The sequence below is a fragment of the Leguminivora glycinivorella genome, chromosome 14 (assembly GCF_023078275.1).
Source record: "Leguminivora glycinivorella isolate SPB_JAAS2020 chromosome 14, LegGlyc_1.1, whole genome shotgun sequence".
Classification (NCBI taxonomy): domain Eukaryota; kingdom Metazoa; phylum Arthropoda; class Insecta; order Lepidoptera; family Tortricidae; genus Leguminivora; species Leguminivora glycinivorella.
Window position 1 is genome coordinate 5,337,198 of NC_062984.1, and position 20,412 is coordinate 5,357,609.

At 43.6% G+C, this 20,412-nt stretch overlaps 1 protein-coding gene across 3 annotated transcripts in view; it reads right to left on the reverse strand.

Annotated features, from left to right (window-relative positions):
- Nucleotides 1–20,412, reverse strand: part of LOC125233703 (unconventional myosin-XV-like) — a 124,415-nt gene that overhangs the window by 44,322 nt on the left and 59,681 nt on the right. For all 3 annotated transcript variants that reach the window (XM_048139802.1, XM_048139801.1, XM_048139800.1), the window contains exons 9-22: nt 18,491–18,629; nt 17,573–17,776; nt 16,612–16,741; nt 14,742–14,905; nt 14,292–14,382; nt 13,699–13,862; nt 12,528–12,718; nt 11,801–11,935; nt 11,317–11,489; nt 10,161–10,696; nt 7,589–9,744; nt 7,281–7,435; nt 6,724–6,964; nt 6,090–6,264 (exon numbers count right to left, since the gene is read on the reverse strand). In XM_048139802.1, the coding sequence (XP_047995759.1) occupies nt 6,090–6,264; nt 6,724–6,964; nt 7,281–7,435; nt 7,589–9,744; nt 10,161–10,696; nt 11,317–11,489; nt 11,801–11,935; nt 12,528–12,718; nt 13,699–13,862; nt 14,292–14,382; nt 14,742–14,905; nt 16,612–16,741; nt 17,573–17,776; nt 18,491–18,629 (4,654 nt within the window). The remainder of the gene's footprint in view (nt 1–6,089; nt 6,265–6,723; nt 6,965–7,280; nt 7,436–7,588; nt 9,745–10,160; nt 10,697–11,316; nt 11,490–11,800; nt 11,936–12,527; nt 12,719–13,698; nt 13,863–14,291; nt 14,383–14,741; nt 14,906–16,611; nt 16,742–17,572; nt 17,777–18,490; nt 18,630–20,412) is intronic.

Here is a 20,412-nt window from a genome sequence, read left to right on the forward strand (position 1 = left end):
GATCCAGCTTCGTACCTAGGAGGGGGGGGGTCACGTGGTGGCTCCCGGGGGGGGTATTCATGACCCACATGACCCCCCCCCGGATCCGCGCACGAGCATGCCCCAATATTGTCGTATTTTGATTTTTAGTTTGACGATCAAGATCGATCGATGAGCTACCTATTATTTTTCTCTTTTCTTTTTTTGTAAAAATTGACATTGTGATTATTTATAATTTATTACTTTTAAATTAGTATTATATTGTAATTGTAAGGTTTGACATTTGTATAATAATCATACTCGTACTTGACGATCATAATATAAATTGGAATAGATATCATACACGAAAGAAAAAACGACAAGGCCCACTGTTGGCCGAGCCGGGAATCGAGCGATTTTTTGGTCGGCTAGAGCGAATTCCGCGTCGATGGGTCTGGGAAAACCCTAACCCTACTATTGTCAGTGCGTGCAGATATTTTTTAAACTTGGCCGCTCCGATTTTCTGTTAATAACGCGACTATACAATGCAATAATTAATGAATGACCAGACTAATTAGCAATTACCACAACACAAACAAAACAACAATCACAATGACCGGGTCATTCTTCAGCCACAGTTGCGCCATTTTGCAAACGATGTATTTATTTACATTTTATTCTCGGAGATCGTTATTGAATTTTGTTTATATAATGTGTGATGAAATGACGAGGTATTGATTGGGTCGTCGGTATACAACATCATGTGATATTGCTGTGTCATTGTGCAATTGGTGTCAAATGTAAGTAGATTACGATTGCGTTTTTAGGTAGAAAATGCTTTATTTTTTATACGACGAGGCAAACGAGCAGTCAGATCACCTGATGGTAAGCGATCACTGCCATTGGACACCCTAACCACTAGCCTTCTAGCCCTTGTTTGGAGGTGCGTTGCCGGCCTTTAAGATGGGTCTACTCTCTTTTCTTGAAGGTTTGTAGGTCGTATCGCATGTATTTTTAGTATCGAATAGTATTTGGTGGCCGGGTTATAGAGGCAACGATGTATACGCCGCGTGTGGGTTCGATTCCCGGCTCGGCAATCGGTGGACTAAGCCGCTATTTCTTTAGTGTATGGTATCTATTCCAGTTTATGCGTTATTATCGATAAGTTATAGTTTTAAAACGTTATTAAAATTGTATGGAGTTATACCAATCTAAGTCTGCAGTGATTTTGATAGTCTTCCAGTGACATATTTGCAACAATTGCAACGTCTAACTTCTATGAAATTATGACGTTTGTTTCACCATTGCAATAGCTTGGTATGACTCTAGGCATCAAGAATTACTATGATTGTATATATGTATTTGTAAACAGAATACAAGGAACCTTAAAGCCCACTTGCACCAACCACTTAACTCAGGGTTAGTGGGCTGTCAAGTGTCAAAATTCATATAACAGCAGTTCTCGAAAAGTTTGTACAAAAATTAAGGAAAAAGTTAAATTTGTTTTTATTAATTCCTATTTTGTTACCAAGATTTTGTTGACGAATTGAGATTTTATTAAGTTTTATTTCGTCATTAAGGTTCTCTAGTATCTATATTTTCTTAATTATAACAATTAACCTGTATATATCTTACGAAAGTCGACTTATATTACTAAATGTTGGTAACAAAATAGGATCAATTAAAATTTGCTGACGTGGCTATGTACAAAGTTGCCGGGAACTGCTCATAAAATGGTGGGTTAACCCACCATTTTCGTTGGTGCAAGTGGCCCTAAGACATAGAACCTAGTCAAAATAGACCTTTGTATCATTCGATACTCTCCCTAAATATGTATTCTATTTTTCAAATAAAGACAGGGGCGGCTCACTCCGCGATTCTATCACCGCGCTACAAGTACATGCTGGCGGCCGCGAGTTCGCGGCCTAGTCAGGGGTGGCGCGCATTCTCATGGAACGCACGTTCACGCTTTCTGTTGTTACTTTACGTCGCGAGTTTTTTTTAGGGTTCATATGCGTTGTCCCCGTGTGGAATGGCTAATAAAGCTTAGTTAAATAAATATCATGAATAAAATAAATACCATAAGACATTTTACACAGATCTACTATTGCTTAAGTCCCCCGGAAAGGTTCAATAAGGCTTGTGATGTTGTAACTTAAACAAAAATATATAAACACTATATATATACCTAGAAAGTACCCAAGACCTGAATATAATAGTATAACATTTTATCTGAGTATTAATGCGTTTTAATTCATAGGCAACCCTAGCGCACGTGCGGCTCGTTTCTTTGTAAGAATTTTGTAGGCATTTAAAAAGGCGGCATGTCGTGAACATCAAAGCAGTGGGCCTTCTGTACTTGTACTATTATATATTCTGTGATAAAGATAAAAAATAATTGCTTACATATCAAGAGAAAAACCAATATCCGATAAAATAAACTAAATGACTGTCATTATAAAGAAAACTTGTATTAAAAGGGTCAAACACGATTCCATACCTATGTTTATTGATGCCCTATTGACGCCTTCAAGAAAGTCAAATAACAACGTTGTCAATTACAATTATTATTTGTTTTCTGTTTATTTAAAATGCCCAGCGATGACAATGAGATATAAAATGACAACGTTAGTTTTTAAATAGCTATTCTAGCATAGGTATACACTTACTAAAACAAAGGAAATCGAAGAAATCCTGGCTCCTTTATTACTAGGTCCTGAACCGCGACGAGAATGCGATTAAGCACATTTGCCATATTTAAGTTGTGTTTAATAAGGTGACATTTATCACAGTAGAGTATGCGGATAAATGAAAATACTCAATTCAGTACACAATCAATAGTCTTCATTTCAGGAACAGCATAGAAGATAAAAGCCATGTATCTACTAAGTAAAAATGTTCACTATTCACATTTTTAATGGAAGGATGGATTAACACTTTCACTGCAGTAGGGGGTCTTTAGACTTCTTACGAAGTATACATACTTTAATTGCCGCAACGAAGGTGTTAAGAAATTTATATTAAAAGTTATACTTTCAAATTTCATTTTAGGTTTCCAGTATTTCTCTCTATCTCTCTCCTTGTTAACTCAGAATCACTTCCGATCTTATGAGAAGAAAATAATGATCATATTAAATAGTTAATTAATGCAAGTATTGATGTGCTCACTCTACTTTTAAATCGCATTTCTATTCCGTTCCTTATTTATGAAAATACGACTTGATGCGAAACGGATTTAATTTGAAATGGAACCCAGAGGATGTATATTACCGGTCAATTAGATACCTTTATGCACATCACGTTGCGCATAAAGTGGTGATTGCTTTCCCATAAATACGCGTATCGCATGTCATGTTCATTGTGAATGGCCAGGGCCGGATTAAGGGTAGAGCGAGTGGAGCGGCCGCTCTAGGCGCCACATGGTAAGGGGGCGCCGAAATCGAGAATGTGAAAAAATCCAATTATACATTGCGGGCGCGCACATATCACAAAATTCCATACCTATGTTTATTGATGCCCTATTGACGCCTTATTTACATAACACAATAAAAATATATTGCTTTCCCATAAATACGCGTATCGCATGTCATGTTCATTGTGAATGGCCAGGGCCGGATTAAGGGTAGAGCGAGTGGAGCGGCCGCTCTAGGCGCCACATGGTAAGGGGGCGCCGAAATCGAGAATGTGAAAAAATCCAATTATACATTGCGTGGGCGCGCACATATCACAAAATGGCGAGAGGAGTCGGGAATTAATCCAGCTATTGAAAATCTGCATTTGTATGTAATTTGATTAAGTGGAAAGTTGCACCACATTGCCAACATATACCAACATTCAAAAGGGCGCTGTTGCTAGGGCGCCGTAAAAGGAGGATTCTAGCTCTTGACGAACCACATTGTTGTGCGGCCCAACGACAAAGTTACGTTATCCAAATGCAAAAATATGAGTCTTTTCGATAGTCCAAAGCGGATCTCCTCATAAAGCCAAAGGCGCAAAAACGACTCAGAGAGGCGCAATTTAGTGAGTCACAGGAGATGATGAGCGAACTTCAAAGGACTTATATGATTCCGAAGGAGTGGCAAACTACCGAAATGGGCATCCCGACGGTGACGATCGAGTTCGACGGTAAAGTCTTAATTATAACTCTTAGTATTATAGAAATAATAGTGATGGCGAAATATAAGGCCTAAAAGTCGGGAACATAGGCGCCCTGTGAAGTCAAAATACCCCAAAATATGCCAAAGACCGCAGCCCTGCAGTTGATAAAAGCTTGGAAGCTCGCTGCTTCCCCGCTAGAGTTGAGCATAGATTTAAGAAAAAGTATTTATTGCTCTGAGGAGTTGCGTCTTAATAAATTGTGTCAATAGGAAAAAAAATCGCGCTCGCTCCGCTCGCGTTTACTATTTCTGTCGTTCTCTTTTACTTACTTAGGAAAAATTCCGCTCTCGCGTTTTGATTTCAAGTCTGCTTTCCTGACTTGGCCACTATTATAGTGGTACTATAATAGTAGGTACTCCATTTTGTTTGTTATTTTATGTACATGATATCCACTTTCAGCCCCACGTCAACCCTTGTCCCTTTCGTACTCTGTATTTATTTATTTAATCTTTATTGCACAAATATTAAATAAAAAGTACAAATGGCGGACTTAACGCCTTAAGGAATTCTCTACCAGTCAACCATTGGGCAAAACAGAGATAGTTAGTTTGGTGCACAAGGTTATAAAGCGAGTATGAGATTGTAATGATTAAATACAAGTCGATACCTTTACCTACTATATGTGATGATGAAATCCATAAATTATGTAGGTATTGCGTTAATCTCCAAATTACGGCATTACTATGAAAAATTTTTTATATACGTCGTGAAACTTCTTCCCAAGGGCGCCGAAACTCAAACTCGCTCTACCCTGATCGAGTGCACGGGCCGGCGCTGTGAATGGCCATATTATATTCTTTAAATAATCCGTTGAAAACGACTTTACCGTACAAAGCCGAAGATTTAAATTGTAATAATAAGCTTTTAGGTTTTGTTTTATCATGTTTAACCATATGGTATAGTGTCCCATGTCTCATACATCAATTCGCATAATAATTATTGTCGACATCAAGTTACTTCCCGATACCTATTGCAATAAATTGCATAATTTTGTAGAGGTAATGCGAACGACGGAAGTGTGAGCCAGATTGAGTGCTCTTCTGCGACGATTTTACTTTAAATGTCACATCTCTCATATTTTATGCCTCGTCATGTTTATAGTCTGGGAGCAGACTGCAGACGTTACGACATCGTTATGTACTTAGTATGCAAAGTGAACTGGTGTACAAGAAAGTAAAGTATTCTACTAAGTGTTGACGAATTCAATTATTCTATTACTAGCCTTTTCCCGCGGCTTCACTCGCGTTAGAAAGAGACAAAAAGTAGCCTATGTCACTCTCCATCCCTTCAATCAACTATCTCCGCTTAAAAATCACGTCAATTCGTCACTCCGTTTTGCCGTGAAAGACGGATAAACAAACAGACACACAAACTTTCCCATTTATAATATTAGTATGGATTCAATAATTTAATCTACCTGCATGATCTTTTTTAACTCCTGAAAACGAGTTAATGCATAGCCACTTAACCTTAAAAAAGTTCGGTCACTGTTCTGCTTCAAAAAAAAGATAAATAGTAGGTATTTAATTTAAAGTCCGCCTAACCAAAATGTAAAATGTTGTATTTTTGGTATCTTAGTTTACGAAATGCATATGTCTTCGTTCAAGTATGATGGAACTTGAGAGGTTAAGACTTATTGAGCGGTATTATTAAATAAAAAATGAGTCTCCTCTCGCCTCTCACACTACAGCCGAGTAACCGTAATTTATCAACATCGCTCGAGGACATGGTCTCTATTTATTGGTTTAGAATGTTTAGATTTATATAATATATTAAAAGCCTTCATCGCGGCTCAGAGACTGATTTATATTAACTAAATTATGTGACTAATTGGGTAGGTATATTTTTGCCACTTAATTACGGCTATATTTAGTAGAATTGGCAGAAATTTCGAAGTCGCTAACTCTTTCATAAAGAGTATGCCAAATCTGGCCCTGCAGTAACAAGTATAAGATACTGTGCTAGGTACATACCTGGTCCGCCTGCTGCGCCAGGTCCGAGATGAGTGAGGCGGCTTGGTGCGCCAGGGGGGCGTGGAGCGTGAGCGGCGGCTCCCTGGCTGGTGACAGCTGTAGGGATTGCGGTGCGGGTGCGGCTGCGCGGAGACCGCCAGCGGCAGCGAGCGACGAACTGTGAGACCCGTTGGCCCTGTGAAAATACATCCACGTCTGTCATCCTATTCAGAAATCTAAACCTCTAACTCGATATACAATAAGTACTGTTATGCGATACAGCTGTACTTTCGCAGAGAACAATTTCGCGAAGTTGAACGGCATTCCTCTATCCATATTTATGCCTAAGTTGGCTCTTGGCCTGTTGTCAGAAATTTTAAACCCGGTGAATCCACGTAAAAGGAACGTGAGTCACGACTTCATTACGTGTTTATTTGAACTACAACTGCAAATTAAAGCATCTATGCATATATCGGGAAAGTAACACTTATTTAGAGATAGATTATCACTTGAATTTGCGTCGTGAATAAATGGAACATGCCATAAAATCGTGACTCATGTTACTCTTGCCGTGGATTGATCCAACTTCATAATTTCTTGCGTTAATGCGGAGGGATGAGGCGGTTGACGCGACATTGAATCTCGTTCAGCTCACCTTTAACTCCAATAGTAACACCATTATGCGATACAGCTAGCACCGCGCTCTCTCCAGGCGGTACTCTAGCTGAGAACAATCTTGCGAAGTAGAACGGCCAGCCTCTGGCCATCTCTATGAGTTGCCGCTTGGCTTGTCGCGCGGGTGACGCGCCGGCCGCTCGCAGCCAGGCGGCGCCCGCGCGACGCTCGCTTGCGTTGATACGGAGCGATGACGCGGTTGATGTGATGTCGCTGACGATCTGTTTGGAAGGGGATCATGTTGGTGAGTTGCAAAAATAAATTATTTTTTTACATGTATTCGATTCTGAATATTCCGATGCCGATGAGACTTTGACAGATAGTGACAAAAGGCATAGAGATAGAAGTTTATGTTTTATGTTAAAGGTGTCATGTCAAAAAGTATTGACATGTGTCGAAGTAGCGTCGCGTTGGACTTCTGCCATAAAAGTAGAATGAGCGTGAAGCATATTATAACCGAAATGATAGGGCTGTGGCATCTGCTAAATTTAATGTGTATCTACCAAGTTTTACAATCGCTTTATCAATCCAACTTACTTGTGCATAAATGAGGTCTAGAACAGCGGGGTCGCTGTAGGTCTCATTGGGCGTGAATATCTCCTTGCGCACGCGGAGCCGCCACGGCACGCGCGAGTACGTCAGGAAGGCGCGGTCCGACGACGGCAGCAGAGCGGCCGGCGCTGGGACGTCACCTGGGGAAATGTAACGTAAGTTACTTTAAAGCTGCTCACTTTGTATTGGAGAACAAAATTATCAAACATGAATGTACCCAGTGAAAAGGAAAAGCACTAGCAATATAGTTAACGAGGGGTACTTGCTTATCTTACAAATATGTTGGTACTTACGTTCAATATGTTCCGTCCGATCCGTGACATGCGTCGACACGGAATGCCTTCGCTCCGCCTCCATCTTGCGATCCCGTTCCTTCTGCGCCATATGTGTCTTGAATGTCGCACGTTTAGCAGTATCGTTGTCATTAAACCCGGCGTCCGACCGCGGGCTATCCCGCGCTCGCCCGACCAACATATCCCGGGAATTCTTCCGACCGTCGAACCTTTCGAAATCGTCGGAGTATGGTGACCGTTTGCGGTCGAAATCGTCATGGCCGTTTTCTTTCCGACGCTCAGCTCTCGTCGGATGTATTTCATAGATTTCTGAAGCGTCGCGACCGGAGAAGTTGTCGCGCATGTCTCTCATGTCTCGCCTGTCGTGGGCGTCCAGCCCGGACTCGGAGTCCCACTCGTCCCGATGTTGTCTGTCATCGTTGAAGCTGCGGATGTCAGATTCGTCACCCCAGTCATCACGAACGCGGTGCTCCCTCCTGTCAGCGGTTAAGAAACGAGTGGCTAAATCGTCCCGTGACCCAGAATCGGGCTCGTCTCGTCGCCTAGAGTTCCAGTTAGCTAAGAACGCGTGCCTGTCGTCGGCTTCCCTATTCTGATGGACGCCGAACGTGTCACGGTCGCGTCGAAGTTGAGCGAACGATGAGGACTCAGGGACAGGCGGCGGCGGCGCGGGTCTGTCTGGAGGAGTGGGCGGCTGCAGCGGCGGCGGCGGCGCCGGCCCGGGCGGCGCGGGGGGCAGCGGGGGCGGGGGCGCGTCCCATCTCGCGCCGCCTCCTAATTGTCGCTCCAACATTAACTTCCTCGTGTCTTCTAGCTTGTTAACCGTGCGCGGAGTTTCGGCTGCCGATGAGGAGCTGCGCACCGAGTGATTAGCCGTCACGCGCTCCAACCTTTGCCTCATTTCTGAACTAAGCTTTAGTTTGCCGACGCTTCCAGGGGACGGGCGCTGAGCTCCGATTTCGAAGCTTCTTCTCGCCGTCCTCTGAGATGGCGGCTCGCGACTGGGGGATACCACTGGCCCGTCCACTTCAAACTCCTCCCATTCTATACTCGGCGAAGCCTCCGACCGCGACCGGCCGCGTGGTTCGTGCTCACCATTCGTCTGTGACTGTGGAGTGTGTCTTCTTTGTATTTGACGTAGCTTGAACTTAGTGAAGTCTTGATTTATGTCCTGGCCGTTAGCATCTTTAGGCGGGGGCCACCGCCATTTTCCGATGCGCACAGTTTTTGCGCGGCCGTAGGGGTCCATAAAGCCACGAACTTCAGAGGGGTCTGTGGCGTGTAGTGGTGGAGGCATAGGCGGAGGGGGCGGCGGTGGAGCGCCCGTGGAAGAGCTCTCGTTTGATTCTCGCCTTGACTTTGTGACTGAAAGCCTGGGAGGGGAATGTACTTGTGCGTGAACAACCGTGGACGCTCGCACCGGCGACGTCGGCTCCGACTCCGAAGGCTCGACCACCTGACCGGCTAACAAAGTCTGTAGCGCCTGATTCTGAGCTAAAAGCTGCTGCTGAATCTGAAGATTCTGCGCCATCGCGCTTTGCAAGAACGCGCGCTGTAAATTCTGATGATAAACATTCATGTCCACCGTACCAGACGGTGGTAGATGAAGGCCTAACGCTGCCGCTAGCGCTTCCGGCGTAGCGGGCATGGATATAGGTGACATGGCACTGAAGCTAAGCGCTGATGTATTAGCTGAGGCTGCTCTCGGAGTAACTCCGCCTCCTTTGATCGCGCCCGACAATCCTTCTCCATCGGTCAATCTTTTTAAGCTGTCGTTCATGAAGATGGGATCGAAGAGGTTGGTGATATAATCATCGACGGAATCTACGCTGGATTCCTTTCTGCTGCTCTTCTCCTTATCTTCTTTCCCGCCTCCTTTGATAAGCCTGCGCATTTCCTGCGAGTTTTCCAGCGCGTGGAGCTGTTCGTTGTAGTCGCAGGTGAGGAGAGTGTCGATGAAGTGTGCGTAGGAGCCGCCCTTGATGCTGGCGGCGAGCGAGCGCGCGTCGGACAGCTCGTCGATGTTGGGGTCGAGCACGGGCGAGAACAGGTCGTCCAGGAACTGGTCCACGTCGGACGCTTGCGAGGGCACGCGCACGCGCCGCACGTGCGACGCTAGGGATGGGGCTTCCGAGGTGTCTGACATTGCTGAAGACCTGTGAACATGCGAAAAGTTTATTTATATGAATTTAAATTCGATAAGGTAAAAAATCTATTCAAACCCCACGAATACTAAATCCAAGGTGGATTTCATCATAATTATGAAAGAAAAAGAAATATTTAAATTATATTTTGATAAAATAAGACATTTAGGAACGTACGATCTAATCGTCTTATCATATCATTTATTTAATGAAGTAAAAAAAGAAGAATAACAAAAATTATTATTTTAAAAACATTTTTCATAGTTACAATAATTCAACGTTAATAATGTCAATATTTGTATCGCAAGTGACTTATTATGTACTGTCACCATATTACTTCATACAATATTAGAACGCGGTCTAATATAGGTTGCAGAGTCAACAAAAAGTAACAAGCGATTCACAAAACTTGCAATACATATGCTTACCTGACACCGCCGAATTCCGAGCTCTTCTCAATATAAGCGCGAGTAGACTGACTGCCGGCCGGCGCCCTTTTACCCGCGTACTGACTCTTGATGTACCGAGACGGCAACACCCTTGAACCGGTTCCATACTCCATCTCCATAGCTCCTTTACTGCTTGACACGCTAGGTGCACCGCCTAGTCTTTCAACTGAATGATATCGGTCGTTTAAACGAGATTGCGACAACCCTAAATCTGCTAGTTTAGTAGGTTGCGGCACAGGGTTGTCTCCAAGTAGATTATCTAAAGATCTGCTGCGTATTTTCTCAGAATTCTGCTCAAAGTATCTCTCGTTGAGCGCGGATTCTCTCGACAGGATGTCGTGTGAGACTTTTCTGGAGTAGTCGTGTTTGGTGAGGGTGTGGGAGTCCTCCCGCTCGCGCTCGCGGTCCATCTTGTCCATCTTCCAGGTGTACTCGGACATGCCGTCGTCCATGGAGTCTTGGAGTAGGCGCCCGATGCTCGGCGAGCGGGATTTTGGCGGTTCGGGTGGTGGCACCTAAAAAATAAACGTGTTTAATATTTACAGAGAAAATTACCTATTAATGAACGCAGATAGATATGTAATATGAGTCATATGACTTACGAATAGGTACTTAGATAAAATAAAAGTGTACAACTAGCTTACAATGTAAACAAGTGAATAGTTTTGAATAAGAATGTGGGTATTATATGTATACTTGTAAAACATGACAATGTAATAATATTTTTTTATTATAATTCATAGTGTCCAAGCGTTTGCAGCCGGGTGGACACTGACACTAAGCAGTTTTGTATTATTCGTGATAGTGTTCGTTTTTCCTTAATTTTTGTCAGAGGAGTAAGCAGGTTAGAGGGGAGGTGACTTCCGTCTGAATGTTTTAGTCGTTAAAGTCATATTACTGTCGACAGTGCCTTACCGACTCGCTAAGACTACGAGGAAAGCGTCGATCTTACTATACGACTCCTCACCAAAGGTCTGGCGGCGGGTGACCGCTGTGACCGCTCGGGCTCCACCAACGCCCTAAATGGAGGGGCCGAGGCCGTGCGTCCGCGTCCGGGGTCTCGTAATAGCTCGCTGTAACTACGAGGGTAGAGAGTCGAGAGTGTAGTTCAGCGCTTGAAGTGAGGACTCGTTACCATGGGTCTGGCGGCGGGCGAGCGCTCGGGCTCCACCGAGGCGCGCGGCGGCGGCGCGGGCGGCGTGTGTCCGCGCCCGGCGCCGCGGAGCGCCTCGCTGCGCGCGGTGGGGAGCGCGGCCCACGTCTCCAGCTCGCCCACTGCGTCCAGAGCGAACTCGCAGCCCGCCCATTCTGGAATAATCAAGGTGAAATAACCATTGGCTAGTACCTAACCGAATAAAATATATTCGTAAAAAGTTAATACATAGTCTGTACATTAAATTGATGATAATATTTAAAAGTGGGTAACCGAACGAAACGCAAAGGACCCTCCCGGAGGTCACATTTAAATGATGGTCAGTGTCAGCGGCGAGCATGAACGCTGATTTCGTAAAAGATTCCTACGTAACCAAAAAAAAATGTATGTACTAACTGATTTGTCTTTTGCTTGTCATCGTTTAATCGGCGCCATGAAACTTGGTGTTTTTAATCGCGTCACTTACCGGTGAGTTGTCCATTATGTTCCATGGTAAGCGACCAGCCGGTGGCTCGCCTCGCCACGCCGGCGGCAGCGAGGGCGGCCGCCGCAGCACGCTCGCACGACGTCCACGGCTCCACGGCCACGTGGTGCACTGAGTCTGTAGGACAAAGCAGATTATCGGTTTACTTAAGCAAGTCTTTAAACTGAACACGAGATACAATATGTTCTAGCGGCAAGGTTTCCATGTTATTGCTTGTTTTAGCGTTGTTGTCACTGGCTACACGGAATGCGCGCGGGCAATGAGGACGTCTGTTCAAGTACCCTTTTTATTACTGTTGGCGACTGGCTGGTGCACGACCTCCTTATAGTAAGTAGTTTAAAATTATGTCACTTTCGAAAACTGTTCTCATGTTTTGAAATATGATTTGATTAGTATTCAGTCTGCCTATTGTCACGACGAACTATCTGTTTGTTTACCAATATCAATTTAAATTCATCAAAATAAAGTGTTTCAATACGCGTTTCCATCATTCACATTAGTTATATGCAGTCCACAACCCCGCTAGCTATCAATTACTTATAATGCCCTGCGCTCATAATCATAACAATGTTTTATCTCGTATAAGTGAATTGTAAAATTCTTAATGAGATTAAATGATCTTAAACCTAAACCTAATATAAACGCGCGAGCCACATCAACTCCTGAGCAACCCACTATAAAACATACTCCTGCAATTTTACTTAAGTACCATCATATAGTCGCAACGGCAAGGCGGGTCGCGCATCAGTCCTCTGCGCTCGCCATTCTAGTAAGGTAGGTGGGCACCGTCGTGCAGAGCCGGCCGCGCGCGCCACGCCCGCTCCCGAGCAACCCAGCAGGCGGAGCAGCTGAGCTCTCTCGCGTGGGGGAGCGCGTTCCGACACGAAGCGGACTAGGTACCTGTAACAATGTTCATGAATTAAAACCGAAATAAATTACACATTTATTATTATTACATTTATTTATCTCTTTTCTTAAGCTAGGTTTTTTACAATATGAGTATAAAAGTAAAATAAAATAAAACACAAAACAATATAAAACATATAAACATATTATAAAAAACCTAACCTAGGGTGCTGCCAGCAGCGGGGCAGGGCCCAAGCTGCCGGTGGTTAGGGCTGCAGAGAGAGGAACCGAACTATCCGCGCTGTGTCCAAGATCACCGCCTTCTGCATCTGGCCCTTGATCCAGCCACCTTGATCCTTATTATTATTATTATTAAGAGCACGTATTGTCCCACTGTTGGGCAAAGGCCTCCCTCAAAATTACACATATGAAAGAAAAAGTGACATAGGCCCCAGTGCCTGAGGCTAGAAAAAAAAACAACAACAACAACAATGTTAATGGTTAGGATTACTGGGGACCCGGAGCACACTCGATTTTCAAGGAGTTGGCGAAGCGCCCCATACATGCTACAGGTGACCAGAGGGCTGGTTTCTTTCTTGCACAGTGGATAAGCATCGCGATCCAGCGCGGCAATGCTACCAGCCTTCTGGGCACCCTACCAACCGGCGCCGAGCTTGTAAATATTTTTATGTACTTACATATATTCAGTGTTACATTAAGTTTAGTAGTTTGTTCTTTTTATGTTTTTATACAGATGATAGATTTAATAAATAAATACACAGCCTTACAGTTCTCAGTTTATAGGTCAGATCAAGAGTCTATCATACCGATTCTATTAGTCCTTTAGCCCCTATTTCAGCTTTAACACAAATTTTCTTGCTTCATAAAATAACGCCGGTTCATCCACGAGCCACCAATCAGTTACACCAAGCCATGAATAAAATTATAATTGTGGTATAGGATACACTTCCAGTTAGTTAACATATTACTGTGGTATAACCTTGACACAGTTGTACCAGGATCTCATGACTCACTTGTGTAGAGGTGGTGTGGGCTGGAAGGCCGATAAGCAGTGCGCCATGAGCTGACACACGCGCTCCGCAGAGTCGCCGTCGGCCTGGTTACACAGCTGCACCAGAATCTCGTCTCGTAGGCCTCTGGATGCTAGGCCTCGAGAGGCTATGTAGTCGGCTAAGATCTAGAAGGAGAAGAATTAATTTAGTAGTCATATACGCAATCGCCCTCTTTGGAACGTGTACACTCCTTTTTGCTGTGTAAATGTGTACTTAACACAGCAAAAGGGAGTGTACAAGTACAAGTTTCTAATGGGTTGGCAACGCGCATGTGACACTCCTTGAGTTGCAGGCGTCCATAGGTTACGGTGACCGCTTTCCATCAGGCGGACCATATGTGTGTTTGCCACCGACGTAGTAAAAAAAAATAGGAGGGTTATCATTATCAGAAGTACATGTGAAAGATGAAATCGAATGTTGATTATAAATAGAAGTACGTCTCAGAAAACTGCAGAAGATTTTTTGTGCACAAAAGAATGACCTCATGTGGTCTCGTCATGCGGTCTTGTGGAATCTTGAGGAACCGAGGAAGAAGAATTGGGATAGAAATTTACCTTTTGTCTGGCTTCATTGCCAGCTGCTGATTCGTCACACCATCTCAATATTAGTTTGAACGTAGCGACAGCGTCGTTGAAATCTTGATCCCTGGAAAAAGAAAACAACAGAATATTAACTTTGTAAAATGTTTTGCTTCAAAGAATGGAGTGGAGTATTCAAATAGCACCTAGGCCATAGCTGATTTGCTTGGACTTCTCTGAACAATCTTTCCTGCATTCGTATCTTTAGTTGGTCGCAATACATCTTCATAGTTTCGTTTTTAACTGACTTCCAAATCACAAATGTAGTAAGTAAGGGTCAATATTGCATTAAACCGTATGTCACCTTGAAAACGTTTGCTAAATTTTATTGTATGAGTAGTTCCATAGACCTGCTGCCTAACGTTGTGTGTGTCTGTTAATTGTGGTTGATGCAACTGGCCCTTAGTTTATGTGGGTATATGTTACCTGACAGCGGCTTTGGCGAGGAAAGGCCTCGAGATGGGGTGCTTGCGCGGGCTGAGCTGGCCGCCATCAGCGAAGTATACGGAGCTGAACTTGGCGAATGCGAACTGCTGCAAGTCTCGTGGCAGCTGAATGCGTTCGTCTTCCGCGTATACGTCGCCGGCCACCTGAAACACAGACAGTTTTAATTTAAGATTACATACATACATACATATACATACAATCACGCCTGTGTCCCATGAAGGGGTAGGCAGAGCACATGAAACTACTCAGGCTTCAGTACCACTCTTGGCAAATAAGGGGTTGAAAGAAAACGAAACTGTGACATTGCAGTGACAGGTTGCCAGCCTCTCGCCTACGCCACAATTTAACCCATATCCCACAGTCGCCTTCTACGACACCCACGGGAAAAAAGGGGGTGGTGAAATTCTTAACCCGTCACCACACGGGCACTTTAAGATTACAATGCTGTAAATAGAATATAGATAGATAGATAGAAGATAGAATACTCTTTAATGGCACACCTCAGCAAGAGATACAGAAAAAAGATACAGCGGAGACAAAACAAATGATTATAAATAGAGGCAGACAACAGGCGGTCTTATCGCTAAAGAGCGATCTCTACCAGACAACCTTTGGGTAGAGGAAATAAAAAAACATAATCAGAAAGAGTAGGTGCTTCGAAATGAAAAATCATACTTATTCTAATTTCCAACACACAAATTGAATAAACATACACATATAAGAGAATATAAATAGACTTACATAAACATAAATAAATAGTAATATACAGCAAGACAGATATATAGTAACAAACCAACAATATCCAGCAATCATACCAACCACAGAGTAAAAATAGCAATACGATCACTAAGGGAGAGATAAATAATGTTCTTTAAGCATTTTTTTAAAAACAGAAATAGATTGAGCCCGTCTAATGCCCGGAGGTAGAGAGTTCCAGAGTCAAACAGCTTTGAAAGTAAAAGAGGAGTTGTAAAATTTTGAAGAAGAAGATGGGACAGACAAAAGTAGACTGCGGGACAACCTTACAGAATTAAGGTAACTAAAACGCGCCTTGAGATACTGGGGAGTTGTAGGAAGAAATAAAATGCAATACAAGAGGGACAAGATATGAAGGTTACGACGATAGCGAATAGGGAGCCACTTGAGCTGTGAGCGAAAGTGAGAAACATGGTCATACTTGCGTAACCCAAATATGAACCGAATGCAAATATTTTGGATGCGCTCAAGTTTATTTAGTTGGTCCTCCGTTAGGTCAAGATATGAAACTTCAGCATAGTCTAAGATTGGGAGAAGGAGAGTTTGGGCAAGCGCAATATGACTGTATTCTGATTCTAAAGATGTTTGTTTCTGATTAGTACCTATTCCTATCAGTTATTTGTAAAGTACTTAAGGAGCTGTGAAACAAAATAGCTATTGAATAGCTATATAATTATGTAGATGTACTAGATATACTAGCTTTTGCCCGCGATTTCGCTCGCGTAAAATTCGAATATTGCGGAATGCTCCATACGAATTTCCACCCTCATTTTAGGGAAGTGGGGGGTTAGAAAGAGACAAAAAGTAGCCTATGTCACTTTCGATCCCTTCAACTATCTCCTCTTAAAACATTCTGGTCAATTTGTCGCTTCGTTTTGCCGTGAAAGACAGACAAACAAACAGACACACACTCTTTCCCATTTGTAATATTAGTATGGATAGTATGGATGTCAGACTTTAATTTTAAAGTAAGATTTTATGATCCCAGTCATCCAATTCCGTAATTTTTGGTGGTCCGTTTAGCCAACAGATCCTATTCTGTATCTGATTCTGTTCTTACTGTTATTTTTGCAACTGTTAAGCTTGTTTTTACCTTGGCCATGTTTCTCTCGGAGTGCGGCGGCTGCCACTCGTCCAGCTTGGACAAGATGAAGGCCAACTCGGCCGGCACTTCCAGCACTTGCAGGCTCTCGGCCTTCGCCTTCTGCTCGGCTGCTCGCCGCCTGAAAAATATGGAGAATAATGTACCTAAAATATAGATAATTCCTTCCAAATCAAGATTATGAAGATCTTATAAAAGACCAATGTGGAATAGTATCATGACTCTCGATAGCGAAAATCGTATTAAAAACTCATGGTAAAAACATAATAATTTTTTTTTTAATTTACTGAATAATAAAAGAAAAATTACACTTTCTTACACAAGACCCATCGTTGGCAAAATCTTGAAGAGGTTTGTGTGCCGATGGGGAGTTCAGTATATTACTTAACTATATCTATACCTAAGTTTTGAATACTAGTTAGGATTCTTAGTACATATAGCTTAAGTCGTTAGATTGTAACAAATGCATTTTAATACATTTTTTAATATTTTTTCCATTAAGATACTTAAGTCTTACGTCCTCTGGCATCTCATTAAGTATTTTTGGTAGAATATATGTATACAACCTAGTGCCGTACACGTTATTATATTTGGGTATACAATATTACTATATTATTGGGTGTACTTTTTCATACCCGACGGTGGCGTGCAAAATCACCAATTTAGAAATAGTGACCAAATTGTACTGTGGCGAAACTATAATTTACAATTATCTGCTCTTGTCAACTGGCTCCGTAATGATTTGTTTTCGTGGCTAGTACAATACTAACTTGGTTTGTTGCATCTGCAGGTCCTGCCTCCTGCGTTGCTGTTCCCGCAAGTGCATGGCGAGCCTGCGCGCACCACGCCAAGTGGCAAGAAGAGACTATCTCTTTCCTTGTTAGTTCTGACACTGTATGTTAGTGCACTTACTTCAGCAATATACTTTTAGTCAGTATTTGAATATACTAACTTGGCTTGTTGCATTTGCAGGTCCTGCCTCCTGCGTTGCTGTTCCCGCAAGTGCATGGCGAGCTTGCGCGCGCGGCGGCCGCGCACGAGCGCCTGCGCGCGCACCACGCCGCGCCGCGCGCGCACGAAGCGCGAGCGCTGACGCCGCCCGCGCCAGAACGCCTGGATCTTTACCGCTGACGCGCGCATTGCGTTGTAGCGCTTTCTGAAATGTGAAGAAAATAGGTAAGTTCCATTATAGACGAAAAATCAAAGGAACTTAAAGACACAAGGATAAAGTGAAGGAGTCGATGTCGTGTAGTTCTGAATCGAACTGACACGCAGAAAACAGGATACACGGAAATGCTCCATTGACAAGGTTTCCACGAGAAGAGGCATTCCACGAGAATATCGCTTGCGACATGATTTTGCCTTGTATGGCAGCTATTTCAATCAAATCTACGGATTTACGAAGTTCGAGAAAATACTGCCAATTTGTTGAATGAAAGGTTGTCAGACACAACTTGGCTTTCTTAGCGTCTTCAGACATTTTTTTAAATACCACGTCGTTGGCAAACAGGTATACGGCCCGCCTGATGGAAAGCGGTCACCGTAACCTATGGACGCCTGCAACTCAAGGGGTGTCACATGCGCGTTGCCGACCCATTAGAAACTTGTACACCCCTTTTTTGAAGAACCCCATAATGTATGTAGTTCATCGGGAATACCTCGGCAGGGAGCTCATTCCACAGCCGGAGCGTTCGTGGGAGGAAATTCCTCTGAAACCGCACGGTGCGCGACCATTTAGGTTGCAAGGTGTGTGGATGAGCGCCCTGTCGATGGCGAGCGGTGCGATGATGAAAAGTGGCCGTTGGCATCATGTCAAATATTCTTGTAGAATGCCCCTAATAGTATTGTGAAAATGGAGATATATTCGTACCTAGCAAGGAACCCTCGGGCTCGAGCCTGTAGAGCTGTTGCAGCTGCACGTAGCTTGTCAGCTCGGGCGCGCTCCAGCGCCCGGTGTAGCGCCTCCCGCAGAAACACGCGCGCTGCGCCTAGCTGGTAGTCCGCACCACCTGGAATGATAAAGAAAACATATTAGTATCAAGGCACCTACTAAGGTGCGTGATGAACGGGCCCCACTCAAGAAGTCCTGCCGCGCCAGTGTGGATAAGGAGGGATTCACACTGGTGGAAAGAAAAAACAAGACACGCAGGGCGCCTCGAAAGACTGTGTGTGGCACTGCAGAGACGGTTAATTCTGGTCTACGGGTCGCAACACCGAGTAGGGCGCTCTATGTGTCTCGCCTGCACTACTCCGCCGTGGCAGACAAGGTGGTGAACTACGTTCGCCGGAAGACTGGCTACACGCTGCGGGTGCAACAGCTGCAGTCGCGTCACTACGTGCACTTCAGCTCGTTTGTTGTGCGCGTGCCGCGGCCGCTGCAGGACACCACCGCGAGCGCAGACTTCTGGCCGAAAGGTGTAGTATTTCGGCGGTTCCGGGGCAACCTGCCGAATCCTACACCGGGGCAAACGACGCAACGGAGCCACGCTGTTACGTCATCGCGCAAATCAATTGTTTAGTTGTAAACTTTTATTGTTTTTTTTTTCATGTTCTTATTTACTGTTTTTTTTTATTTAAGTTTCATGACGCATTGGATTTATCTGTAATGTCATTGAAATATGTTTTCAAATAAATAAATGAATGAATTGTTTTATGAAAGGCCTCGCCTGGTAACCTAGCGGTAAGTACGTGCGACTTTCGTTCCGGAGGTTGCGGGTAGGTACGAATCCCGGCTCGCACCAATGAGTTTTTCGGAACTTATGTGCGAAATGTCATTTGATACTTGCCAGTCGCTTTTCGGTGAAGGAAATCATCGTGAGGAAACCGCGGACTAATTCCAATAAGGTCTAGTTTACCCTTCGGGTCGAAAGGTCAGATGGCAGTCGCTTTCGTAAAAACTAGTGCCTACGCCAAATCTTGGGATTAGTTGTCAAAGCGGACCCCACCCCAGGCTCCCATGAGCCATAGCAAATGCGGGATAACGCAAGGAGGATGATGATGATGATGTTTTATGAAAGGCCTCACTTTATTGCATACTTTATTGGTCCCTCGCAAAAAGTCATCAGAAGCCACAACCCCGAACGTGAGGAGAGGTGTTTGCCTGTTTTGTTCGGTTTGTTGTTTGCCAGTGATCTGCATCGGCGTAGGTTGTTTGCACATATCAAAGGGATCTTCCACAAACTTCTTTGAGGTTTACCAAGTGTGAGGGTGCCGTGTTTGTGTTTAGCGCTTTTGACATGCGTTTTCTATTTGTTGCAATCAAGAAAGTACAGTCACCAGCATAAATAAGTGATGATTTCTGTACCTTGTCATATTAACGTCTTGTTTGAAATGTCATACGAAATTGTCAGACGATTAAAACCGACAAGATACAGAAATCATCACATTTTTTTGCCGGTGACTGTACCACAAATAAATGGAAAACACTTAAAAAATTCTCTTAACACGTTTCAATTTCTGTGTTAATTAAAATTATATTTGAGAATATGTATGTAAGTGGCAGGGTATACACGCAAGAGAGCTATAAGCAATTTGCTCCTCATAAAATTACATAGACTAGGTGTTAAATAGTTACATGAATATCCATATATCCATTTTCTCACCGCTCGATAAATTTTATGATCATTTTCTATCACATTCTCAACAGTTCTCTCGGTGTTGAACGTTTGATAGCATTGAAACGTAATAAAACCCGTATCGAGTGGGGATCTTGCTTAGAAATCGATACGAACGCGATGCGACTCAAAAAAGCATATTTTCAATGAATTTTAATTGCAACAAATACCTAGCCAA